The 26713-nt window shown below is 44.4% G+C and overlaps 3 protein-coding genes and 1 long non-coding RNA gene across 10 annotated transcripts in view; 1 reads left to right on the forward strand and 3 right to left on the reverse strand.

Annotated features, from left to right (window-relative positions):
* The first annotated feature begins 1243 nt into the window (after nt 1-1243).
* On the forward strand, nt 1244-11128 carry LOC128256065 (nidogen). The gene is made up of 12 exons (XM_052986117.1): nt 1244-1879; nt 3994-4473; nt 4845-5606; nt 5665-6324; nt 7000-7249; nt 7317-7462; nt 7536-7945; nt 8754-8911; nt 9767-10021; nt 10078-10252; nt 10319-10603; nt 10674-11128. Exons 1-12 carry the CDS (start codon nt 1649-1651, stop codon nt 10933-10935), a joined length of 4074 nt encoding a protein of 1357 aa, XP_052842077.1. The 5' UTR covers nt 1244-1648; the 3' UTR covers nt 10936-11128.
* LOC128256066 (uncharacterized) lies at nt 3081-3897 on the reverse strand. Its single transcript, XR_008267696.1, has 3 exons — nt 3621-3897; nt 3296-3555; nt 3081-3234 (listed from the first exon to the last, which is right to left on the reverse strand). It is a non-coding gene; the product is annotated as an uncharacterized LOC128256066 (long non-coding RNA).
* On the reverse strand, nt 8916-9443 carry LOC128256059 (uncharacterized; the record flags this gene model as incomplete). Its single annotated transcript, XM_052986112.1, has 2 exons — nt 9300-9443; nt 8916-9241 (listed from the first exon to the last, which is right to left on the reverse strand). A coding segment is annotated over exon 2 (324 nt), but the record flags the coding sequence as incomplete, so codon positions are not given.
* A 384-nt stretch (nt 11129-11512) lies between the features above and the next one.
* Nucleotides 11513-26713, reverse strand: part of LOC128256264 (potassium channel subfamily T member 2) — a 99846-nt gene continuing 84645 nt past the window's right edge. For 3 of the 7 annotated variants that reach the window (XM_052986553.1, XM_052986550.1, XM_052986551.1), the window contains 18 exons: nt 26476-26654; nt 26198-26338; nt 25056-25205; nt 24698-24969; nt 21659-21982; nt 21186-21336; nt 20191-20775; nt 19440-19545; nt 19158-19373; nt 18934-19097; nt 18760-18871; nt 18501-18686; nt 18235-18441; nt 15788-15964; nt 15091-15296; nt 14529-14898; nt 13455-13643; nt 11513-13397 (listed from right to left, as the gene is read on the reverse strand). In XM_052986553.1, coding sequence (XP_052842513.1) covers nt 13110-13397; nt 13455-13643; nt 14529-14898; nt 15091-15296; nt 15788-15964; nt 18235-18441; nt 18501-18686; nt 18760-18871; nt 18934-19097; nt 19158-19373; nt 19440-19545; nt 20191-20775; nt 21186-21336; nt 21659-21982; nt 24698-24969; nt 25056-25205; nt 26198-26338; nt 26476-26654 — 4023 coding nt within the window. In that variant the 3' untranslated portion in view covers nt 11513-13109. Of the gene's footprint in view, nt 13398-13454; nt 13644-14528; nt 14899-15090; nt 15297-15787; nt 15965-17635; nt 18442-18500; nt 18687-18755; nt 18872-18933; nt 19098-19157; nt 19374-19439; nt 19546-20190; nt 20776-21185; nt 21337-21658; nt 21983-23372; nt 23694-24697; nt 24970-25055; nt 25206-26197; nt 26339-26475; nt 26655-26713 lie in introns of those variants that run through there. The other 4 variants (XM_052986549.1, XM_052986552.1, XM_052986554.1 and 1 more) reach the window with 4 other exon arrangements.

The raw sequence follows: 26713 nt of genomic DNA on the forward strand, positions 1-26713 counted from the left end.
TCGGTTTTCTCCAGCAATAATAAATATCTAATGATCCTATAATCTCTGTGGAGTTTTAAAAGAGAATATAAAATTAATTGAAAGCAAAGTATCTTTTTGATCACCTGGAAAAGCACGATATTCGAATTAATAAAAATGGAAATATATTTTTTAATTCCTTAACAAATCTAGCAATAAATACAACTTGGCACCACTGCTGCGAAAATTGTGGAGTAAGAGGGGACCTGAGGAATGGGTGTGGATGTACGTGTGGACTCGGATGTGCCTGTGTAGAAGGTATCAGCTCCTCCCTTTCTTGGCGGCGCTTCACGGTGGCATGCGATGGGGAATTTTGGGGGGCAAGAGCAACGGAGCGGCACGTGCCCGCCCGAAGTTCGGTTCCCTGGAATCGGAACGCCCGCAACTAACTAGCCGCATCCGTGAGTTTCGGAAGCCGGGCCTTTAAGCCAAGGGTTGAGATACTTAAGGAGGCCATATGTTCATAGAATTTTAATTTTTAATTTTTGATTTCAATACTCCATAAAATCAGAGAGTTTCTGTCAGTTTTTATTCAGCTTTTATTTTGTAATAAAAAATTTGAAATGTAAATCTCTCGGAATATACATTTAAGTTAAGAGATTATAAAGTTGAAAAGTTATTATCTTTACAACCAAGTGTGTTTAGGTTGTTTAAGTTGAACGTTGTATCCTATATAAAGTAAGCACAAAAACAATCTATAGGTACATTGTACATATTAATTATTTTTTTTAAATGCCAAAAAATGTTTGTCATTAACTATTTTATTTGATTTTCTGGTTTTTGCATATCGTTAAAAACATTTTTAATTGTTATATGATTTTACATATGATTCCGGGTATTATAAGCTTATTTGATTTCTGAATTTAACTGGAGATTGTCTTTATATTTGTTAGTCATAATTGCATTAATAACTGATTATTTTATTTGGCTATAATTAGGTACTCCCTCCATGAGTTGAGTGCCCAAGCCACGAACGGTTGTTGATGGTAAACATCAACAAAGAATAGTCATAATTGAACGGCATCTGGCAGGGATTGCAGTTTGTGGATCCCATTCGGGACACAAATGTATGGTATCTGCGGCGGCCTCCAGAGAAACTCTCGCTTTCCGGCACTCACCCATACACATACATACATACACTGGCCAGCAGCTCACACAGATACTCGAGTGTAACGGACGGATGAGCACCGAGTCGAGGAGAATCCACAGCGAAGACGACGGCCAATCAGTCGAGAATCTGTTGGCAAAGCGTGCGGTTCGTTCGGTTTTCCTTGCTCGCGTGCTCAGGAAGCAAACGAAAAGCAGAAAAGCAAAAGCAGAGGAAAAGCAGAGCTCCTCTGCCACTTGGAACGACAGTTCCAAAAATCTGTCAAACTATACACACGCCGTACACCTCTGCATATATATATATTCGTATACCCATCGAATAGATAGTGCCACATTTTATTTATAAACCGCCTATATTTTTGGATCAAACTTGAGGCGAAAGCAAAAGTGTTCTAGGAATTCGTTTCTGTGTCTAGTGTGAAAATGCCTTTGGCGAAATTGTGAAATCCTCGCCGTGTCAAAGTCAACTAAGCAAAGCGATATATAAGGCAAAAGCAAAAGGAAGCCCCCATATCCCGCCGAAATGCCGAGCTTCGGCAGTAAATTCCTCGCCTGCCTGCTGCTCGGTTCGGTGATCCTGGTCAGCGGTCAGTTCGAGCACTATTTGGACAGCTTGCGATCGTCGGAGTTCTACGAGTTCGTGGAAGGATCTTCGGGCAGCATCCAGTATCTGGCCAAGGGCGATAGCGAATTCGTCGCGTTGCAACTGGAACAGCCCATTCACTTCTACGGCGAGCAGTACGAGCAGCTATTTGTGAGTAATATACCAAGCCCCCCCCCCACCCTTTAATAAATCCAAGGTTCAGGTCGGCTACAAAGTATCTCGAAGATTGTTGTGCACTGAATGAATTTTTGCAGCGAGCAGGGTGACGAGGTGATTAGCTCCGTGTCAGTGCTTCGCCGATAAGACTCAATCAATATGCAAATACACAACGCGGTTCAAAATAGTTCCGTTTCTTGACTACTAGTTTTCTATTTCTGGGCAAGCAAGCTGATTTGTTGTGGACCGCGTATTTATAGGCGGCATTCATTTTCGGCAAAACATGACAGGTCGTACATCGATTTCCACACACACACACACACCTCGCGCATGGGTGTCCCAATCCACATGCCATATATCCGCAGCTACAATCCGCAGCCACTTGAGGGTGGTCCAAGACCATACCATACCAAACCGAAGCGAACCCATTGATGTCGCTTTTGCCGCCTTGGCCAAATGCCAGATGCCAGAGTTCTGAGCATCCGCATCCGAGTGTCTGAACAGCGAGTGTCTGAGTGGATTCGGCACTTGGCAGCCAAAGTTATGTTATGAGTTCTCCGAATTGAGAGTGTCGCCTATTTTTGAACGATTTTCTATTTCATTTTTATTTTATTTTCGTTTTCTTTTTCATTTTCTGCTCTGCATTTTGTTAGTTAATTAACTGAATTTATGTGTCTGACGTAGAGAAATAGCACGCGGCACAGAATCGGAACGAGCACTTTGGCCATAGAAATCCATAAATTTCATTCAAATTCCTTGACAAAATGGTCGCAAAGATCAGAGAGGAGCCTGTCGCCTGTCGCCCAGTTCCAAAGCTCTTGGGTCAAATTGGTGTCGAAACCATTTTGAAGGCATATAAATAGATTTGTCATATTGCAATCCACAAAAGCGTGTGAATAACCCCAGCCAAGATTTGTTTAAAAGTCTAGTCATACCTATATTTCTGATAAGAAAACATGTTGTTATACACTTCTTGAAATTTATATTATTATATTTCATTAAATCAAAGATCTTACTTGGTTTCAGATTAACAATCTGCGATTAATAGACTTTTGTATATATATTTAAAAAAAATAAAGAAAGCCAAATTATTTTGAAATATAGTATTAGTATTTTTTTTAATACAGAACGAATACATTTTTTTTTATTCATTATTTGCAAATACATTGTTGGCTTACAATTATTGTTTATTTTGTTTATTTTTTTAACGTAAAAATATAATAGTTAACTATATATTTATGATTTACATTTTCTTAGTTACATTTTTTTAGCCTTATTAACCACAACAATAGATCTCTTAACCAAAAAGGCAAAATTATTTACCAAAAAAAGTAAAGTTTTATTCAAATCTGGAACATTTCAAGTGGTTTAAACAGGCCAAGAAGAATAAAGTATTTGATGTTTGCTTACCCAACCTCAATTTGGCTTGTTTTGCGGCATGTGGATTTTCCATGTGGAGATAGGAATCCGAACAAATCACCTGCCAAGCTGCCGGAATTCCTAGACATGGCGCGTTCCCCTGCGGAGATGATTGGAGCCCGTGGTGCCAGAAGATAGACATGATTTATGCTGCGGCCCGTCGGCAGCCACAAGAAAGGCATTTCCCAAACACCTGTGCTCCAAATCCAAGTTGTTTATTCAGATTGCCTGTTGCTTCGCTGGAGATGCCGCTAAATTTTAGACGGATCGTTAGGCGGATGTCGGCCGAGGACTCAATTAGGAGATCCCTTCATACCTATATTATACATCTAGAGTGCACGTCCCTTCGTCAGATCATTTGCCGCCTTGTTAATGGTTTGTTGTTGTTTTGTTTCCGCCAGGAGAATGCCCATTAGAGTTAAGTGGCCCGTTAGCACTTCACGGGGTGCACTAAATGCCACGCCATATGGAGGCCAAGTATTTCCACTTCAAACGATCCCAAGTGGAACTTCCTTATTCCCATGCACAAATAAGAAAAAAATTGCCTTGGGCAAGTGCCCTTCGGTATTTGTTAGTTTTGAATCAAAGTGTAATATAAGCTTTTCATAAATACCAAATAGCACATTTTTGTAACAAGCTTTAAAAGCATTGAACTCATATTGGCTCTTATTTGTATTGTTTTCTTTCAGATCAACACCAATGGCATTTTAACATTCAACTTGGAGTTTCCAGAGTACGTGAACCAGGCCTTTCCGCTCGAGTACCCCTCGATAGCGGCCTTCTACTCGAATGTGGACACTTCGAGCAGTAATGATGACACCTCCATCTCTTTGTTCGAGACCAAGGAGCAGGAAACCCTCGAAAAAGCTTCCAGTCTGGTGCGTTACGCATTCAGCAGTCAGACCGACTTTAAGGCTCACCAGGTGATCGTGGCCACGTGGACAAATGTGGGCTACTTCGATTCCAAGACGGATCGTGTGAACACCTTTCAGGTGGCCCTCATCGCCGGCGAACAAGAGACCTTTGTGCAGTTCATCTATCCAGATGGCGGTCTGAACTGGGTGCAGGGCGAGACTGCTGGATTGGGGCTGCCCGACATCCGTGCCCAGGCTGGATTCGTGGCTGAAGATGGGCGTTACTACAACTTGAATGGTTCCGGATCGGAGGATGTAAGTGCTAGGGACATACTATGACCTATTGACCTATTATTGCTACCTTTTTACTGAGAAGTGGTAAACCTCTCCCTTTGTCACCTACTAAAGTCAAATCTTAGACGAGTCTTAATGGCATTGCTTCGTTTAATTTTACCGCGCTATAATTCCCAACTGGTTCTAGCTGCGTATTTTTTTTGAGAAACCGATTTGATAGGGCAAGTGAGTAAGGGCTATCTGGTGAAATTGCTTCTTTTGTGTGTGCTGACATAAAGTCTTGTCTTAGATTAACCTCTCAATCATCACTTGACCTAGAGTTAGTTAATAGTTTCCTATCAATTTACTATCATACTTGGCGGATGAAACTCTATTAATATACCCATTTTCAGGCCCGTTTCCTGAGTGAAAGCACCAACCTGGGCGTGCCCGGAGTCTGGCTGTTCGAGGTGGCACCCATTGAGCCCGAGCTGAATGTGAGGACGCCCGACAACGCCGAGACCCGCACGGAGTCGCCCGCTCTGGCCCAGAGCTGCCAGGCCCACGCCCATCAGTGCCACAAGAGCGCCGAGTGTCACGACAAGGCCGAAGGATACTGCTGCGTCTGTGGGTCCGGATTCTATGGCAACGGGAAATCCTGTCTGGCCAACGACCAGCCCATCCGAGTGACGGGATCGTTGGCCGGAGAGCTCAACCACCAGCCCGTGGACGAGGAGGCCAAGCTGCAGTCGTACGTGGTGACCAGCGAAGGTCGCACCTACACCACCATCCATCCACTGACCGCCGAGCAGGGCGCCCAGCTGCGACTGGCCCTGCCGCTGCTGACCACCGTGCCCTGGCTGTTCGCCAAGTCGGTGGGCGGCGTGGCCAATGGCTACCAGCTGACCGGCGGCGTCTACACCCACGTCTCCCGCCTGCAGTTCGGTTCCGGAGAGAGCCTCCATGTGAACCAGACCTTCGAGGGCCTCAACTACTGGGACCAGCTGTCCGTCAAGATCGAGCTGTACGGCGAGGTGCCGGCGGTGGCGGCCCAGGCGGTCCTCCATCTGCCCGAATATGTGGAGGAGTACACATTCGAGCGGCCCGGAGAACTCAAGTCCGTGCAGGTGCACAAGCTGGAGATCACGGGAGAACAGCGCGTCCTGGAATTGCAGGTGAGACCAAATCATCAGTGGGTTAATATAGGTAATAACCCGTGAATTGCATCTGCAGGTGGAGCAACGCATCCTGTACCGCAGCTGCCTGCGGGATGACGAGCCGGATCCCAGTGCCACCAAGGTGCTGCAGAAGACCTCCAAGGTGGCCCTGGACTACGTGGACAGTGACCATGCCCTGCGCATTAGCGCCATGAGCAAGGTGGGCGTGACCGCCGAGTCGAACGCCTGCAACGATGGCACCGCCGAGTGCGTGGACAACTCCGTGTGCGTTCCGTACGAGGACGCCTATCGGTGCGACTGCCATCATGGCTTCGCCGCCCAGGTGGACGAGCGGGGCGTGGAGGTCTGCCTGGACATCGACGAGTGCGCCTCGGGCCATCATGTCTGCGACGAGAACGCCATCTGCTCCAACACAGAGGGCGGATTCAACTGCTACTGCGCCGAGGGCTTCCAGGGCAACGGCTACCGTTGTCTGTCCAACAGCACCGCCGACAATATTGAGTACCCGCCAGCGAATCCGGGACAAGAGGAATCCACCGCTGATACCATTCCAAGCCCCAATCCAAATCAGGATCAGGATGAGGAGCGTGCCCAGTGGGAGCGCGAGCAGGAACTGGAGCGGGAGCGGGAAAGGCAGCGGGAACAGGAGCTGGAAGAGGAGCGGAACCGTGAGCAGGGTCCCCCAGTGGACCATCCATATCCCGACGACTGCTACGTAGGTTGATCAATTAAATTAAAAATCTTTAGCTACAGTAATACTAATAAGATTATTAATATTCTGCAAAGGGATATACCCCATTTAATAGTGTCTAAATTGAAATTACAGAAGTAACACTAAGTGCAGTTGTACTGATAATAGCTCTCTAGATATCTTAAGTTTCGGCAGATCCTAACAATGTAAAGGCAGCATACGTTTATATTAAACTAACGATTGTAGATAGGCTAGATATAAGTTTATCATCGTTGAGAGTAGTGGATATTTTACATTAGAGTCTTGTTATACCCTTATTATACCCTTCAAAGTTTTTTAGGACTTTGATTCTTGATTAACATCACTAGGCAAATTAACATAGTCCGTCTGTTTCTATACCGTTTGCAAGCTCAGATTAAAAACCAGAAGCTTTATACTTTTGCATTAGTCACAGATGAAGTTTGTAAGCCCCGTTAATCGAACGTCTATATCCTCTGTCTTATATTATGGTTTTAAATAATTTTAAAGGTTGACAGTATCGCTTAACTGCCAAACTATATGTCTGTCATACTCACTAATCGATTATACACAGTATATATGCATTCATTTTTGGTATACCTTCAAAGGTATTAAATCTTTGGCTAGCGGAAATTAGTTAACTTGTTTTATCACTAACACATAACATCATCCGTTAAACAGCGCTGTTCAAAGGACGCCGACTGCTACAAAGGTCGCTGCACCTGCCACGAGGGTTTCGAGGGCGACGGCTTCACCTGCAACCGCCTCTGTGGAGCCAACGAGGTTTGGGAGAACGATCGCTGCGAGCCTCTGTTCGACCGGCACGATGTGGATCCGCTATGCGATGCTTTGGGCGAATGCCGATGCCCCTATGGATACGACCTGACCGAGGATGGCCAGCGATGCTCCTTCGTCCAAGACTTTGATTTGAGTGAGATTTCGAAGACTAATCATAATGTAGTGATCAGTGATCATAGTTCGCTTGTCATACCCTTCAGTTCCTTGCGACGTGGATGAGAACTGCCACATCAATGCCACCTGCAATTGGAACAGCCACGAGCTGCGCCACGGATGCACCTGCCTGCCGGGATTCCGAGGTGATGGCTACACCTGCGAGCCGACCAGCGAGGACTCCTGTGATAATGTGAGTCCTATGGCTATTTCCTCTATGACCCACATAAGAATCCTCCATGAAACCCCAACCGCTTGGCTTCCAGATCCCCGACATGTGCGACGTCAATGCTGCCTGCGTCTACAACGACCAGATGGGCAAGTCGGAGTGCCAGTGCCAGGCGGGCTATGCCGGCGATGGCATCCGCTGCCAACTGGCCGACGAGTGCCAGGCCGCCGAGCAGTGCGGCGAGAACGCCTTCTGCGACGACGGCGTCTGCCGCTGCCAAGCGGACTTCGAGCGGGACGTGAGCGACCACTGTGTGCCGGTGGGACGGTGCGGCAGCGTCTTCTGCGGCTCCCATGCCATCTGCAAGTGGGACCCGGTGCAGAGCACCCAGTTCTGCGACTGCCTCGAGGGATACCAGGGCGATGCCCTCACGGGATGCACCAGCAAGCCCCTATCCTGCCACGTGGTGAACAACTGCGGCATCCATGCCACCTGCGAACCCACCGAGTAAGTGCTCCCAAGAATTGAGTTTTTTCCTTAATACATTACGTCTCTTATCACTATGCAACTTGTGATAAGCAGTTCTTTACATGTTGGAGCATTTGGATTATAAAGCAAATTTGCATACAGATTCGAAAATAAAGTATATTTTTTTTTTACATAACGACATAAAAATTTAAATAATATTTCTAAGCTAGTCTGTATGAGCTTTGGACATATTCAAAGAAATAGCTTACTTAAACTAAAGAAAACAATTTGGAAAAATAGTGGCTTTTTTCAAGCATTTAACATTGATCAAGTAAAGTAAAAATAAGTTTTCTTTTTGTTATCAAATTTATTTAAAATCAAGCAAATTCTTTGGAGCTTATTCTTTGACCGGGTCATACATTTCGACTTGTATCTCTAAGCACGCTCAGATAAAAAAATGTCTGTGCAGGCAAAGTACCTGAATGAAGCGGACCGATTGGAAACATTTAAAAAGTGTATTTATTTAGTCGAATGCTTATTAATTTTTCGTCACAAAATTGAAGTTGTGATCGTCACCACTTTTTTACCTCGTTTAGAGGTAAACAATTAACAGTATTCTACATTTAAGCATATTGAAGCAGGATTTAAAAGAAGATAGAGAGTTAGAAAAGGATTGACCTCTTTTTACATCTTATTAAGGTTGAAATGAAGACAATAAATTGTAGTATTCCGAAACCAAATTCAATAAAGTACTGCAATCAGTTTTAATTTTGCATTAAAGACGATCATCGCGAAATTCAATGGACAGGAAATCTAATTACTTTTGTGTATTTTGTTATATTTTTAGGGATCCCGCGAACTACGAGTGCCAGTGCAATGCTGGTTTCAACGGCGATGGTTACGTGTGCATCGAGGAGCAGAACTGTCTGAACAACCCAACGCTGTGCGACATGAATGCCCAGTGCCGATCGACCAACTCCGGTCTGGTCTGCGTCTGCAATCAGGGTGAGTTGGGTCCCAACCTGGATCTATCTGGATTTACTGAGCGCTCCTCAATTCCGCTCATCCGTTGTTCGCACGGGGCGCAAGAGTTAAAGAAGCAGAAGCCGAAGATGCTTAGGGCCAGCACCACATTGAAGTAGCCATTGTTGCGGTCCCAGGTCAGCGGATGCATAAAGAATTCGCGCATAGACTGGTAATGCGTTGGGCGCTTAAGTGCCTCTTCAGGACTCTTGGGAGTAAAGTTTTGCTGGTTGAAAGACCGATATTTCAATTTAAGCCCACCGCTGGATGGCCGCCACATTTGGGTCAACAGCTTCTGGGCTTTACGCATTTCTTAATGGAATATAAATATTATTTATAAAGTATAAGTTAGCCAAAAATGGACACTTACTGAATAATTAACAAGAAACTTGAAATTTAAAAAGAGGAAAGAAAGTTTTAGCAAAAAAGTAAAGGTCTAGAAAAGACTGATACAGAGACTGATACTATGATCCCTATAACAACACCTACTTTAAAATCATAATCATAATTTAATAATGAGGGGATGCAAAAGAAATTATTAGGATTTTTAAATTTCTTCGAAGTAAATTCAATAGTATGTTGTTGAATTTTAACTATCTAATAAACTATTTTCAAACCCCGAGTTTTATGTGGCATCTCCAATTTTAATAAAAGTGTTGACCTTGGATGCCAAAAAATCATTAGAATTTTGAAATAACCGCCATTTCTCGGAATAATTTCAGCGAACTTGTAGATTTTAAATAAACTAGTTTCAAAACCCTAGGGATTTCTGTGGAACCTCAAATATTATGAATTGTTTTCAAAACTTAAACCTACAATGTTTCCTTTCGATACCAGGTTTCTATGGCAATGGATCCTTGTGCCAGGAGCGTCAACAGCACGAATCGGACTTCCTGATCGTCAGCCAGGGCGTGATGATTGCTCGCGTTCCCCTGAACGGACGCAACGTGCGGCCCATTTCGGTGGCCCAAATGGCCATTGGTCTGGACAAGGATTGTGTTGAGGGTCGTGTCTACTGGGGCGATATTTCGACCAAGAAAATCGTTAGCGCCAAGTACGACGGCTCCGATGCACGTCCCTTCATCACCACGGGTATGCCAAGGACATCAGCTCAAAGAGTCCGTTCTCTGACCATTTGTTTTACACAGACATCGAATCTCCCGAGGGTATTGCCATCGATGTGATCTCGCGCCGCCTTTACTGGGCGGATTCGGCCAAGGACACCATTGAGGTGGCCAGTCTGGACGATCCTACGCTGCGGACGGTGCTCATCAATAAGCAGCTGGTAAACCCACGTGGCATTGCCGTGGATCCCTACAGGGAGTAAGTGCTTTTTCTGTGCTTTTTTTTGTTAAGTAATACTTATACCAAGTGGATTATCTATTCTAGAAAATTGTTCTGGTCGGATTGGGACCGTTACTCGCCGAAAATCGAGATGTCCAACCTGGACGGCACTGGTCGGGAACTTCTGCTGGGCCAGGAGGCGGTAACCCTGCCCAACTCCCTGGTGGTGCTCGAGAACTCTGGCGAGGTGTGCTTTGCGGATGCAGGTACCAAGAAGGTGGAGTGCATCGACCCTCAGAACCGCCAGGTTCGCACCATCTCCAACGAGCTGTCCTACCCCTTCGGACTCACCTACACCCATGATCAGTTCTACTGGACGGACTGGACCACGTGAGTTTCCAAGGACTAACCTCAACGACAGACTTTGCCTAAAGCCACATATTTCTTTTATTTCTTGAAGCAAAAAAGTTGAGATCGTTGACAGCCTGGGCACACGACAGAAGGCCATCCAGCCGCCCTTCTTCGGCAGCCACAAGATGTACGGCATGACGGTCGTGGAGCAGCACTGCCCGCAGTACCAGAGTGCCTGTCAGATCAACAACGGCGGATGCACGGACGCCCGGCTCTGTCTGGTGAACCGACAGGCTCCGTCGGGAAAGAGCTGCAAGTGCACCAGCGGCTCCACAGGATGCATTTTGCCCACGCCCTACCCCGGCTACTAAATCTATGTTTAGTGGATGGTGAAATTATTTTTCGATACGTATACAATCACAAAGAAAGCAAGTTAACCAAAGCGCTGAAAAAGAAATGAAGTAAACTAAACTTAATTTAATTAACTAACTAGGAGTGCCTGTGTGCCATTTTATGTAAAGCTACTCAAAGAAAAATAATTAATAAAGAGAAACCAGTCTTAAACAGGGCTTCATTTTAAATGGTAAATCATTAGCCAATAATTGCTTATTACATTTTGTTAATGCCTGATTTTATTGGGAATTTTAAAACAATTGGAAAGTGTTAAAAACTAAAACATCTTTTGCCTTCTCGGAAAGATTTTGTCTTTAAATTTTGGCAATCGTTGTGAGTAGCGATTAAGAAAATATAAAATAATATTTATTAAACTTTTGTAGTAATAAAGGTAGAGCCCAATTTTTCTTATTATCTTTTATATAACATGCTAATTTGATACAAGAAAACCAATCCAAACCTATATGTTGTCATTCATAATTACCATTTCTTACCTTTACAGAGTTCACAAAAGCTTTAAATAATAGGCCGATCATGTTATTTCCAACTATAGTTTGAGTTTATTGTGAGTTCTGTTCGACATGCTTTAAAGAGCATGGCGCCGATAAATATTACAGCAAGTTTATACCCTAGTTCACACTAAATGTATCTCTAATGCTGCAGCCAATGCCAGTTGCGGTTTAGTTACCTACTTTTGTACATTGAGACATCGATTTGATCTATGTGGTAGATGCAGATATACAGATACATAAGTATACAGATCTATATAAATAGGTTTCTGGGGGTGCTAGGCATAAGCTTAACTAGTTTCCTCTCGAGACACTGGAATGCATTACATCGTCGTCGTTGACTAAAATTTCCTTATAAAACTGCTTTGGGTGCTTTAACTAACATTTTTAAGTGAGTGTATGGATGTTTGTGTGGTAAATGGTCGTGTAGGTACATTGTTTTAGCTACTTTAGCTTCTTCCTATAGAGCCTATAGCTGGGATCGAATTAATTTAAAGGGACGTGGGTTGCGTTGCTACAGGGTTGTGTCAGCTGCGAACGCTGGTTCTAATAGCTCATTGAATTTGGTTCAGTTGCCGGTACTCGATCCTCGGTCCAAACTAGCCTTAATTAGTTAACTCTAAACTAGAACTCTATTCCTAGATTCTGTTGTTTTCGATTTAAGTTGTTCCATTAGGTTCTAGTAGTTTGTTTTCGTTCTCGTTTTTTCTTGAATGCATGGTTGGTTTCCTTACCTAGATAGTTTATATACAAATTCTTTGATTTATTCTTATATATGTATACATATTTTTGTTGTTGGTTTTGTAAAGCATTAGAGTATACCAAAGCCCGTTCCAATTTATGTTATGAAAACCTTTTCACTTTCTTGGTTTCTTATCTACCTTTCTATAATTTTGTAGAACATTTCTAGAAGTTTCACAAAACATTTATCTGAGTGTGTGTGTATAGTACAAGACATTGATAGCACCTTCATATATGTATCTATATGGGGTTTAAGTGGGTCAGAGGAAGTTCCTTCCGAAGGGAGGGAAGGGGAAGCTAAATCGAGCTGAGGCCCAACTAAGTGGTCATACCTAAGGTATATACAAGTACATGGTTTTAAGCTTTTTAGCCCGATCTATTTGATAGTTTGCTACTTTTGACTTCTCGGATATGCTTACAACTAGGCATCAGATATATACAGTTATACAGTTTGCTAAATCTTCATAGTCCCACCTATCCAATAGTTTAACTACATTTGTTGTTCCCAAAACACAATTTGCCGCGGCTTTTAAGTGTGCAAAGCCGTCATAATCATTAGCTTACAACTAATTGCAAAACTTGCAATATATTATTACAATATATATCTATACATACTCCTAAGGGGATTAACCGATAAGCACGCGCCTCTAATGATATAGTGATCGTGATCTATTGAACATACGAGACTAACTTAAGGGAACTCGAAATGGATTTGCCGGGAGTCACACACCACAGACAGCCTCTTGGGGTGGGTGGTTTTATTTTATTTGGTTGGGTTCCTAATACTTTCGCTCTGCCTAGAACTTATCTCTACGGGTGTGTCTGTGTGTGCCGGCCGTATTCTATATCCACTTGTTTTTCGACATGGAGGAGCGGAGTCGGCGCCCCCACATCAGGTTGTATCATACGATCGTCCCCTGCAAGTGCTGTGGCGAGGACACTTGAGCCGACTGCTGCCCCAGCGAGTCCTGTGCCTGCAGGGACCCACTGGCCCCGGATGAGGTGCTCGGTCCAGGTCCCAGGTCGGCGGTATTGATGGCCAGCGAAGAGCCGGTGCCCATCATTACGCCGGTGGAGGAACCCGCTCCGGATGGGTTAATGCCACCGCCACCACCACCGCCCAATACACAGGGTACGCCCAACATGGGTGTGGGCTCCTCGGGCGGCGTCACCTGCAGCGAGATTTGATTCTGATCAAGGAGTTAGTATTTTGGTGGACTGGGAAGATCATCATATATTGCACCCACCTCCATGCCGATGCTGCCGTTCAGCGATATCTTGATGGGATTACTATGGTTCGTTGCCTGCATCAGTGTGGTGAAGTGACTGATGCCGATCTCCTCCAGCGACGACTTTCGCCGGCCGTGGCTGACGCCAACGCTGGGAAGGCCCTGTCGCAGGGACGAGGATCGACGGAGCAGGATGTCGTTGTCGATCTGCAAGTGGAGCAAGCACGAGGAAAATCCACCAGGAAATGGCGGCCATTAGTGGGGTTAGTAAGCCCAAAACCGGATACATTATTATACCAACAAAACTCAATTACGTTTACACATACAAATTAGCTATTGTTGCAGTAACTAAACAAAGACACTAAGAAGAAACACATGAACTTCAACTCGAAATGCGGCTCGATGGATTCGGACACTGGGATGAAAGGTGTCTGTTATTTCATGAGTTCCTTGCTTTTGTGATTTCCCTCTGAGTGCGAACTATTACTATGAATTATTTTTGGAGTTGATTGGAGTTGATTGTTGCAGTTGTTCTAGCGGTTGCTGCTGTCGATTGTTGCAGTTGCAGTTGCAGTGGCTGCCGTGCTGTTTGGTTGATGGTGCTGCGGCTTCTTTTTGAAACGTGTACCCACAATTTTGTTGCTCAGTGTAAGAGTGCAAACGCTTGCCCCGAAACAAGGGTAAAGCAACGGGGTGAATTCATTCGTTTGTTTTAGCCAATTTGTTATGAAATTAACAATAAAACTAGGCTAAAGTGTGAAAGAAATAAGTCGTGTTTTTAGCAGGCTCTCAATGAAGCTTCACTTTAGCAATTTAAAGATAGAGTTTACATTGCGATCAGAAATTTATGAAACTTTTAAAGCTCTTATGTAATGGTAAGATTAGTACAAAGAGGACAGAAATTTTGTTTATATGGATTTTAAAACTAGTGATCGCAACATAAAACTCCATCATTACGATTTCACTTTGTGTTCCAAACAAAAACCGAACAAACTATGCAGAAAACGTGAATCGAAACGTAACGAACATAGAGAAGGAAACAGGTGGTGTGTGTGTTTGGGGTGTGTGGGTGTTAAAGGAATAATAGCCAACCCGCAATGAGTTACTCCGTCCGCGCTGATTGCCAACCACCGTCGGACTGTCGGGTAGAGAAAGAGAATTCGATTTAATTTGCTGCATCGGGGGGCTACAGCGCTGCGAGGATGATCCATACCCGGCCAAGGTCTGGACACTCTGCATTTGCATGGGGTTCAAGCCGGCGATGCCGGATCCTCGACGCGATCCAGCCCCGACGGCGGTATTGGCCATGTTCATGTTCATGTTCATGTTCATCTGCGGCATCTGGGGACCGCAGGTGGCGCCCAGATTAATGTTCGAGCAAAACGAGATGTTTGACTTGCGGCGCGAGTTGTGTCGCTCGAAGGTCTTTTGGGCCGAGAACGGCGAAGGCCTCACCAAGTATCTAAAAAATAAGTATGTTAAAAATACAAAATAAGTATATTAAAAATACAAAATATATATATATATATATATATATAATAAAATTAGTGGTTTTGAAAAGAAAACTCTGTTGTAAAGTGTAGAGTTCTAAAGTAAACTAAACTAACTAAATAAATAATGCTTCTGGCACAACTTTGAATGGCTTATTACTCACATGAGATCGCCCTCCTCCAGTTTGAGATCACAGCTCGGGTTGATTATCACATAGGACAGATGGTTGCGCTTCTCACTCACATCGTCATAGTCGATGGTGGGCAGATTCAGGGACTCCATCCGACTTCTCACAAGATTAGCGATCTCTGCCCGCTCAATCTGCTGGGCATGGTTGTCCCTCGCCTCATCGGCCAGATTGATGGAATACTAAAAGAGTTGAGCACTTTCATAACACAATGTCTTGGATATTAACGTACACATAAAGTTAAAGGCCAGTTGGCGTTTTTACTTTCAGCAATTGAAATTTTAACAAAATTTTGGATACACTTTGGATTGCAAACGCGATCAAGTCAAATGGGTGTGAAAGAAAAACCCCAATTAGGCCTCTTAGATATATGCTAGCTGATCCTGAGTAAGTGTTAATTGTTGTACTGAAATGCAGACAGGGTGGACAGTGAGAAATTGGCCGACCGATGTACTTCATCGTCGCCTGCTGGTTTAGTTGTTTTAGTTGCTGTGAGACATGCTACCATACAGTGAACATCATGCTGCAAAAGCCGGAATGGAGTCAAGACGGACCTACCTGAACCCGAATTTATCCCATAACCGTTAGCCCCACCTTTAAACCACCGGACCAACACAGTTGAGGTGTGGAGAATGGAATGGAGAATGCTAGAGAGTGGTTCGCGACTACTTACGGATGATCCCTTGCGCTCCGAGCAACCGCCCAAACAGTTGACTGACCGCTGGCGCTGGGGCTGCGGCCGGAAACTGCTGGCGCCACCTGTTGCCGACCCCGGCGGACGGTAGGTGACCCCGCGCAGCATTTCCGTTGAGTCCTTCGTCGAGTCGGGCGTGCCGGTCTCCTCGTCGTACTGAGGCATGCCCATGATTTGTTTGGTGTATGCAAATTCGAGTTCGATGAGTTCGGTTAAACACAAAATGATTTACAAATTTAATTGGATTTTAATTGAAATGGCAAATTGCTTTCACTGCTCAAAGTGTTCGAGTATGCATGAGTGTGAGAGAGTGTTTGTGTTTAGAATGGAACGGTGGTTGAGTTGTGGCCTTAGCAAAATTGTTAACATTTAGGTTGTTTAGGCATGCCGTGGAAGGGAAACACGCAACATTTCGTTTCCCCCTTCCGCTAACAGTTAAATTATAAAATATAAAGGAAAATAAACACGCGATTTATTGATTTAAAAAGCCGTAAAGCAAAAAGTTACTTCACAAAAAAAAACGATAAAAACTCTAGGAAAGAAGGTGCTGGGCAAGCGTTAGGCGGTTTGCTTTTCAACTGGGAATTGGGAAGAACAAAGTTTCAACTGGCGGGAATACTTTGCAACTGCTTTCTAAGTTTGTTTTACTCTAATTAAATAATTTGGTTTTCTTCTGTTTTGTTTACCAATTAACCCGAAAGTTGTCTTGCCTTCGTTCACGCGGCTGAATCTTATTGATTTTTAAATCGAGCAAGCATTTTTAATGAGCAATCAGCGCGCGCGTCAATGCAGGAACGAAAACTTTTTGTAATTGGAAGAGTTTTTCAATGCCTGGGAATGGGTTAGAGAAAGTGCCAACTGCAAGAAGGCCTGGCAGAACAAGCAGATGCAATCACCTAATTAAAAGCGACATGCAAACAGCTACAGAAACAAAACCAGAATCAGAAACTGAAACAAAACAAAACCGAAACCGAAACAAAACGTAACGAAATTAAAGCCGGAAATGCCAAACATGCAGCAGCCAACAGGTCACGCAAAAAGGACCAAAAGGAACCGGAATGGAGCTACCACTACCCACTCCCAAGGACAACAACTACGACTAGACTACACACAGTTACACACAACGAATTGGAGGCCAGGCTAATGGGGCAGGCATATGAGATTGTATGAGGTGTGACTGATATTTTCATTGGGTATTTAATGGGTATTTTCGTATTCATTTTCATTTTCATTTTCGTTTTTTTTTTTTATCGCTTCGGGAAACTCACTGCGTGCGTGTGCGTCAGGTCCAATACAAACGCAAATCAATAGTCAATTGGTACAACGGGGCGTATGTGTAATTTGTATGAACAATTTCAATGACCTGATCTAATATATGCTCACAGAACGCTGATAAATGGTTCGTCTGTCTGATCTGTTTGCCTATCGGAGGATGAATGCTGTGACTGCAAAAATTAATCCAAAAACTAAACATACGATTGGGTTTTTTTGGGAAAGTCTTGCAGCAGAGCTACTGGAAAACGAAACAAAAATGGGAAGGCAATCTGTACCGAAACTGCAATGGGAGTGGGAGTCGTAATCGGAATCAGAATCGGAATCAGCACGCTATGCTTTAAATAAGTGTGTATATATACTTTGATATCTAGGAGTTTACTTTAGAGGGAGCAAGTCGTTGTATGTTTATTTATAAAATAAATCTATGTCTTTACCATTTCGGTCATTAACTGATACAAGTTGAATAGGATTATATATACTTGGATATATGTATATATATATATATATATATACATATATATATATATATATATATATATAGAGAGAGAGAAAAAAAGAGAGAGCGATAGAGGGATTCAGGTATACGTATGCACTTAACGATATTGGAGATAAATATGCAAAACTTCGTATGATGACAGACTTCAGACTCAATGCAGTTAGTAGTAAAGCGTAAGCGTGTGATTGACATAAAATAAAGTCAAAATTATAAAACCAACTAAAGGATAGTTAAACCAAGAAGAAAATGAAACCAAAATAACTTTATTTGGGCCTCGACTTCATCTGGGGTAACTCAATTAGGTAATAGGCAACTGAAGATAAAAGATTATCGTTTTCTGGTTAATTTGCTTTTCGCTGTGTTTCGATGTGTGTACCTAATCGCAGCTCGAAATACGAATAGGTGAGCAAGAGACAAGTAAAAGGCTATAGTTAGAGTAGATCTAGGAAGTTAGAGTTAGACATAGAGAAACAGAGAGAGAGAGAGAGATATAGTCAGGCTAAGTGTGGGCGAGTGGGTGAGTGAGCGTGTTAGTTGGGTTAGAAATTAATGTCTCTTGAGTGTCCTGCCGAGATCGGCTGCGCGATCTTGAAGCTTGTACATGGGATCTTGAGATTTGCTGTTTTGCTGTTTTGCTGTTTTGCCTTGGACTCACCGATGGACGCAAGCGCACACAATGCCTGCTGAAGGCCGAGAAGGGTCCCCATCTCTCGACCGGCGAGTTACTCACATGAGACGTGTCCGCATTCGAGGTGTCCTGCGTGCGGTAAATCCCAATGGGTATTTCGCAGGTGGTGGAGCAGAGCTTCTGATACAGCCGCCCATATGTGCGTATCCACATGTCATCCTTGGTGATGCGCATCTGCAAAAGGGTTGCAGATGAGATCAGTTCCACTAAACTAGAACTAGATAAGGACTCACCGAGGTCAGAAACCCGCTACCCGGCGCCTGGTCAATGCCCAACAGCAGTCGCACGAACGTAATCACATAGTCCTTCACGAAGGCCTGATACAACAGCGTGTCCAGCATGGAGGCACTGAACACGGCTCCCGCGGCGAAGGGCAGCCGGAACATGTAGGATATGTGCGAGCCGCGCTCCTTCTCGCGCTGCAATTAAGTGAGCGGCAAATTAACCAAATGTCAGCTGAATGCACGGGCGTGGGGCCAACGCGCTACCGACCTTCTCCATTTTGCTGAGATGCAGGGCATACTTGTCGTGGGCCCGGAACTGCATGAACCTCATGTTGGAGCTCTGCGACAGCTCCGTGATGCTCTTGATGCTGGGAAAGAATCTGCAAGGGGGATTGGCATCATGAAATGGACTTAAAGTTCCACCGGTAATCGCTACACTCACTTGAACATATTTTGCACGGCCACAATGGTGTTGCAATCGGAGAGGGAGTCCTCTTCGGCCGAATTGGATAGCTCCTTGTTGACCACCACCACACTTTCGGCCAATGTGATGCCGGCTCTCAGCAGATCGTCCAGGCAGTCGATCGAACCCAGCATCCAGTAGACCTAATCGGCAGTGAAACGCTCAGTATCCCAGGAGAAATGTGTATTGTGTTTTAGACCTACCAGTGGAAAGTAGGAGAGGGCATCTAAGAAGGCCACGTCTGGCCGTCTTTCCAACAGCAAAATGATGGGATTCAACGAGGTCTTCGATCGGAAGTGAGCTCTCAGCGGGATGATGAAGTTGTAAATGCCATTGGAGGCATAGTCCGCTGCCAGGATGATGGTCTTGTTCTGCCACTGATACTCCTTGGCATTTCGATAGCTGCAGTGCTCGCAGACCTGTGGAGGTGAGTGTTTTTCCACTGATTAAACGGCCTGGCCAAAGAGGCTGTCAAAGTGTTTCACCTGAGCCAGCTGCAGACAGCAGAGGGGCTTTTTCTCTTTGAGCAGGTAACAGAGCGTCGGACTCACGCCAATGAAGGGTGACACGGGTGGAAAGCCCTTGACGATGCTGGAATGGCAGACAACTTTGGGTTAAACGGTTGGATTCCGGTGGACATGGACATGGACATGGCGATGGGCTGCAGGATATCGGGTGGGTATGTGATGTGTACGAGCGGGAAAGCAAGCAGAATGTGCTGGGACTCAAACGATTTAGCTACGACATGGGATGGGTTTGGGTGTGGGATTGGGTAAATGCAAACTACGAGCAGATCCAAAGCATTCACTACGAATCAACAAATGGTGAAAACTTAATGTGTGATTTCCCGAGACCCTGCACAACCTCTGCGGATGAGGGTAAACATTGCCGCTCCCAGCGAATCCTTTACACAATGAACACACACAATGGAAGCTTGACAAAAACAAAGCATAGCCAAGGAGCAAGCAGAAGCAAATGCAGATGCAAATGCAGATGCAGATGCACCAGCATCAAGAGCAACGACAAACAGCAACTAGGCAACGGCAACGGATCTCGAGTTGCTGCTCAGTTGGTCCAAGGTAAACGGTACGGCGTGCCGTCATTAAAAGATGTCCTGCGGCAGGCAAACCAAAAAGCAACAACAACGAACGTACGAACAGCAACAATGAGACAAGAACTCTTCAACAAATGGCGTGTGTCCGCAGGATGTCCTTGCTCCCCAATCGTCAGACTTACCAGGAGTAGTCGTAGACCCAAACCGGACGCACCGGTCGACGTGTCTCTACGGAACTGCTCGACGTGAATGCAGTTGCCCCACTTCCTCCTACTGCTGCTGCTGTTGCTGCTGCCACCGCCGGCGTGGTTGTAGTTGTTGTGGTGGTGGAGCAGCTGCAGGAGCAACATCGCTGCAACTGGCGCCTTCGAGCCGCCAACCTGGCCAAGGCTCCTCCTCCTCCTCCTCCTCCTCCTTGTCCCCCCAGACCCAATCCCATTCCTGGTCCCATTGCGGGCACAGAGCGGCACTCACTATCGCAGCTGAAGCTCTTCTTCATGACCCGCCTGCGCAACTGGGGCAGGTACTCTTCGGATGGCACCGCAGTGGCGAATTCAAGGGAATCAGCATTGGTGGCGGACTCGCCTGGAGAGTCGCCAGCATAAGCGGAATTAGCAGGAGCAGCAGCTGGAGCAGCAGCAGCAACAGCAGCAGCGGAAGCGGAAGCGGTGGCATTGCAGAAGCTGCAACCTCGCTGATAGGAATCCTCCGAGGAGCTCATGATGAGCGAATAGGTGCGCGATTGTGGAAAGTGCCCGCCCAAGCAGCTGAGGCAAAGTTTTCGATTTTCGTTTAGTTCGATGTGTGTACAAAAGGATAGTGTGGTGGTTACAAGTAGGAAAAGGGAAGTGTCTCTAGTGCTTAAATACAACATATACAATTTACATTCAGTTGGGTCTCTCAATCCTCAGCGACCGAGTTGGCACTTCGATCGTATCGGATTGCCGAGATCACACTAGCATGGTCTATGTACACAAAGTTCATGTTCGAGGTTAGTTTCTCATGGATTATAATTGGCTAAGAAGTATAGTTAGTGATACACACATACGTGGTACAATTGTGGGTTGTGGGTTCAACTCTATGTATAGAGAGAGAGTCACTACACTGGGAAGGAGGGGTACGGTGCCTCGGAACAGTGACAAAAGGCAGGGCAGGCGATTAGAAGGGCGATACTTACGCAATCTTCTCGGAGGGCGAACGCCAGGGCATCTCGTCGTCGATCTCATCATCACTCTCGTCCCCCTCCTCGCCATCGTCATTGCCAGCGATGCTGAACGATGATGAGGTGAACATATCGGGAACGGGCAGGATTGAGGGACGTCTACTGCCTAGACATAGAAATAATTTCAAAGTAATGAATTTGAAATTTTATTAATGATGGCATTGTTTTACTTAAATGTAAATGTAAAACAAACAAGAAATTGGACAATCATCATTAGCGGTTGTTTGATATTCTAAGGCAATGTTCAGAGATATTTACAGAGGCAGTCGTTCTGTTGTTTTAAATTCTTACGCAATATTAATTGAGAATTTTAAAAAGAAAGCCAACCTCTTTTAAAAACCTACTAGAGATATTTAACTAATTGTCAACACATCTAAAGATGATTGTATTTAAAAAAAACTTATTACTAAAGAATATTTCAAACTCACCCCTCCGCTGGTTGAGCACATCCGGACTGAGCAGGTTGGGATTGTTGGCGAAGGGCACATCGAGGTGATTGCCAGTGGTGGTCAGAGTGGCTGGGGTGATGCTCAGCGAGGTGCCCATGCTGTGGGCACTACCCAGTCCCAGTCCCAGGCCTCCTCCACCACCACCACCGCCACCCGATCCGCCGGCCATGCTGGGGGATCCCATCGCCTGGGAAGGAGGAGGCAGGGTCGTGGTGGTTATCGTTGCCGCCGTCTGGGTCACCGTCGTGTCCTTGAGGTTCTGCCTGGAGTCCGAGATTATCACAGCCGTCGGATTATCGCTGGCTGGAGGGGCAGAGTGTAAAGTGCAATTAAGCCAGGCCAAATTGTCGATCAATATCCATTCTAATTACAGCTACTTTGGCGCTTGCTATACAGGTTAAAATGTCCACTAAGTTCAGCTGGGCGACAAAAATGTGACACAGCAAAAAAAAGGTAGAAAAAAGAAGCTAAGATGGAGAATCTACACGACAAGCTTGGGAAAACAACTCGTTAAAAGTCCTCGACAAGCTTGCACTGGCCGGGAAACTTTCGGCAAAGTGATTAAGGTGCAACTTGGCCAAAATGTTGTCTTTCCCTTTCTGCCAATAGTTTTTGGACACTTAATTACAGGGTCGAAGTTTGGGGATGAAGGGGCTTAAATTGAGCGCACAACAGGCTAAACTATTTATATGCAGCTAATTTACACGAATTGTTGCGTGAGGTTGATATATTATTTACAGCCATTTTTCTAGACATCCAAAACTCATGCTCACACACACTGAAACAAACATAAACACAAACACAAAGACAAACAGAACGAAGTGCAAAGGCAAGCGGAAGAAGAAAAAGATGGGCGGAAGTTGAAAAAGTGATGTTTGAGCAAAGACAACTACGAAATGTGTAGAAAAAGCCATTTGAAAAATGAAGCAAACAACAAAAATAGTTTTGCATTGAAGGAAAAGAAGAAAATAGGAGAAAAGGCAAGGCCAGGCTAGGTGTGGTCATTAGGGTGGACCAAATTTGCATTAGAAATTCATTTCCAATATTTAATTTCATTAATACTTATTTTAAATTATTTTAGTTATTTACATATTGACTTATAGGATGGAATAGACATTTTTGTATTTAATATTTATTTTTTTTTTTTAACAATAAAAATAAATTCAATTCAGTTGTAAGTTAGACTTTACGTATTTATAAGTACATTTATACAATGAAATTGACTTCTAAGTTATAAATAAATCCTTTTATAAAAATAAAAATTTAGTTTTCAAACTTTTAGTGTCTTACAGTCCACCCTAGTGTTCATGTATGGGTTTTTTATTTGAATTGTGTATATGATAAAAAGGAATGCAGAATCGTGTTGTGATGGCTGCGGAAATGTGTTTTGACATGGGTGTGCGAAGAATGTGAGTTATATGGGAAGGTAATAAAGGCAGCTCAAGCTTCAAAATCGAGACGGCGAGAGGGAAAACTACGAAAGATATAGCTTGGATGGGGAGGTCGCTGAATCGGTTTTTAGGTGAGTGATAGAGTTAGGCAAAGAACGTGAACGAAATAATTGTGTTTTGCTTCATTTTTTTTTTTTTTTTTTTTTTGGTTTTGTCTTTGATTCCAATGATGCGGGTTTTCTTGACTTGCAGGTTTTTTATTTTCGTTGAAGGGGTTTTGGTAATTCTGGTGTCACACTCACGCACAAATAGTGATGCAAACTCGCCACTGTCTGGTGTTTGCATTGGCGGATGCGATTGCGGATACGATTGCGGATACGATTGCGGATACGGATACGGTTGCAAGTGGGTGTTGCCGGTGGTGCCACCACCACTATCGTAACTGGGACTGTGGGGCACACGCACACAAACAGACGGCACTGGTGGTGGTGCGGCTGCGGCGGTTGAGGTTGCATTTATTGTTGCTGTTGTTGTTGATGCTGATAGTAATGTTGATGATGTGAAGGTTGTGCTAATTGTTGTTGTTGTTGCTTGTACTGTTGTTGTTGTTATTGTTGGATTTGCTGTTGTCATAGTTGATGATGTAGTTTGTTGTTTGTTATTGTTGTACTTAGGCGACATTCACACATTACATTAAACGATCAAACGAGTGTTTATGTGGGACTACACAACAGAAATCCTGAAGGGATTTCCCTTAATCCCCTCTCTGTTTCCAAATCCGATCAAAAGTAGCTACGAAAGCTTTAACTACAATATATATTTTATATTCCGAATGTAACATTTTTTCATATTGGCTTGAAACAATTCTCATAAGCATATCCGCTACTTTGGATCAAAAGTGGAAACGAAAACTAGGTTTACTATGTTTTCTAAGTGTAAATCTAGTGTTGTGTGTGTGTGTGTTTGGACTAGCTTAAGAATTATTCAATCCCAATCGAGATATAAGTTTAGGAAAAACTCTTTACCCTACAGTTTCTAAATTGAAACTATGTTTCATCTAAAGGACATTGCCTTCAGGAACTATAAGCGTGTTCTTCGTGTTTCAAATGTTGTATTAGTTTTCATATATATATATATAGTAAGTTTGTCAAGATACTCCCTCGAAGGAGTATTATAATTAACACAGTGGAGACCATACAAAATGATTAAAGTGAAAAGTTTAACCAACAGAAAAAAAAAAACAAATTCGGGCCAGGCGTAATAATGATTAACGTTAATGCGAGACAGATTCGCTCACAAAACACACACTTAAAGCGTTTCGTTTCATTCAGACAAACCAAACGAACGGAATATTCGGGGAAAATGAGAAAAAGGAAAACTTTTATCTCAGCCTCAAAAATAAGGGTTATCGGAAAAATGTAATAAAAAAGAGAGAAAGAGAGACAGAACATTTTGCTAAATAAGGAAAGCTTGTAATTCATATATCATATTTATGTATGTATGTTAATGGATATATATAAAGTAAGTATTTCGTTCATTCGCTTGAATTTTAAATGGTTGAACCGAACACACACACACACATACGCACACACACACACTCGTGGAGTTATAAAGAGGTTCTACCCACCAGTTGCAGTCGCGCGGTGGGGGGAAGTGGACGAGGAGGGTCCGCCCCCGCCACCGCCACCGACCCCGCCCCCTTCCTTGGCAGCTGCCGTGGGGTCCGATGTTTGATTTTGATTAACGACAAATGCGGAATTCTCCTCCTTGGTGATGCTCATGTAATAGCACGTGTCATCCTTTTTCATAATGTGCCTGGGTCCGGGATTCAGCAGAATGGTTTCCTCGTAGAATTCGGGCAGCTCAGCCGGACGCACGCCCACCAAGGCCACTCCATATCTGAGGGGGGGGGGGGGTGGAAATATAGTTGAGTTTAGCACGAGTTCCGGCTCTGAATGGGCATTCCTCTGGTGGGCCACACTTACTTGCGATGCGAATGAAAGCTGGCGTATGTGAAGCTCTTGCCCTCGTACTCGCCAAAGAATCGACTGTCGCCCAGCACAATGTGGTAGATCTCGTTTCCGGAGCACTTGCCGTACAGCCGGTGCCACTCCTCCGGACTCTGCTGGCCCTCCCTGCGGACGGTTCAAATATATATATATGTATGTACTCGTATACAGTAAGTAGTCTTCAATTTCGCGACTTAGGCTCATGTGAAATGCATGAGTCACGGCCTAGTTGGTGGCCCAATTAGCATTCACTGGCATCTGATTAACCACGCTTTTCATGCCGCGCGACCACAGTTCACGGAAACTTAAACTAAAAGACGCAAATAATTAAAAGTTTACATAAAACCGCCTCTAAATAAACACGCTCGCTCAGCTTGTTTTCGCACTTTCCGAAAAGGAGTAAAGTATTAGTTTTCCTCCGACGTGTCACAGAATCCTTTTAATTAAAACCGGAATTTTAAATTGAATTTCCGTCATGTAAGTGCATGAGATAGCACGTTGAAAAAAACGCATCTATTCTAGCAATTCTTAGTTTAACTGCTAAACGAAATTAAAAATGTTGGCTTTCTGGAAGTCAATTTTACTTTCGCTTAGATGTTTTTGAGCCAAGACAGGTGAGCTTTATAAGGAAGCTAGCTAGTCATTCCCCAATAAGTATGCTATAATTTTTGTTGTACGGCAGAATTTGTTTTACAATGCATTTCTGTGTGGTAAAATTAAGTTTGTTTAGTATTAGTTTAGTATAGTATTAGTTTTACCTTGCATCCAAAATAGTTTCGTGGCTAACCTGATTTCCCTTCCTTTTGCACACCTACACTTCTGGGATTTCCCGCTAGGAAACTACTTTCAATAAGCAAGAAGTAAGCTCTGAATCATGGTTTTCCCAACCAGCTTATGCATTTAGCGGCATACCCCGAGCTAAGCTAAATTAGCTGCCCCCGCAAAAAAAAAATAAACATAAAAGGGCCGAGGAAAAACGTCTGAATGAGCAATCAAGCGGCTGTGACCTGACCACCGACTCCGCCGATGACGTGACGCATCCAAGCGAACCGATGACGCACGCCGGATAGAGAACTTTTTGCATGTCCTGCCACAAGGACCACCTTGCGTATACGTACTGTCCGCGGGATGTGTGGAGCAGCAGGGTGACCAGTGTGCTGGCGCCGGGACAGGTGCAGTTGTTGGCCAAAAGGGCGTACTTGAACTCGTCCTCGCAGACCACGTGCTCCGCGAACTTCACATGCAGCTTGTGCTCCGGTCTGCGGATGTGCGAAATGGAATTTCCGCAGGATATGCGATCGGTTGAGTCGCCGCCCGTTTGGTATTTGCGAATATCAGAGAGAAACAACATCGAACATTGAATTAATCAGCACCGGAAGAGTAGATGTCAACCCACCTGAAAATCTGCACATACTGCGGCACATTTGGGGCAAAGTCCTTGACGGCCCACGAGCGTAGAATGGTGTGCTCGTCGGCGGCCGTTTTGTCCGCATAGTTTCTGGCCGCCAGGATAAAGCACGCCTCCGCCTCGTTCATGCGGGCCCGGGCCAAGTCGCCATCCTTCAGGCACGAGCCCTGCAATTGAGTGGGTAATTGTTTTGCTCCCTACCAAGCCGGATTACGAAGCCAAGTCG

The sequence above is a fragment of the Drosophila gunungcola genome (assembly GCF_025200985.1).
Source record: "Drosophila gunungcola strain Sukarami chromosome 2R unlocalized genomic scaffold, Dgunungcola_SK_2 000013F, whole genome shotgun sequence".
In the NCBI taxonomy this organism is placed as follows: Eukaryota; Metazoa; Arthropoda; class Insecta; order Diptera; family Drosophilidae; genus Drosophila; species Drosophila gunungcola.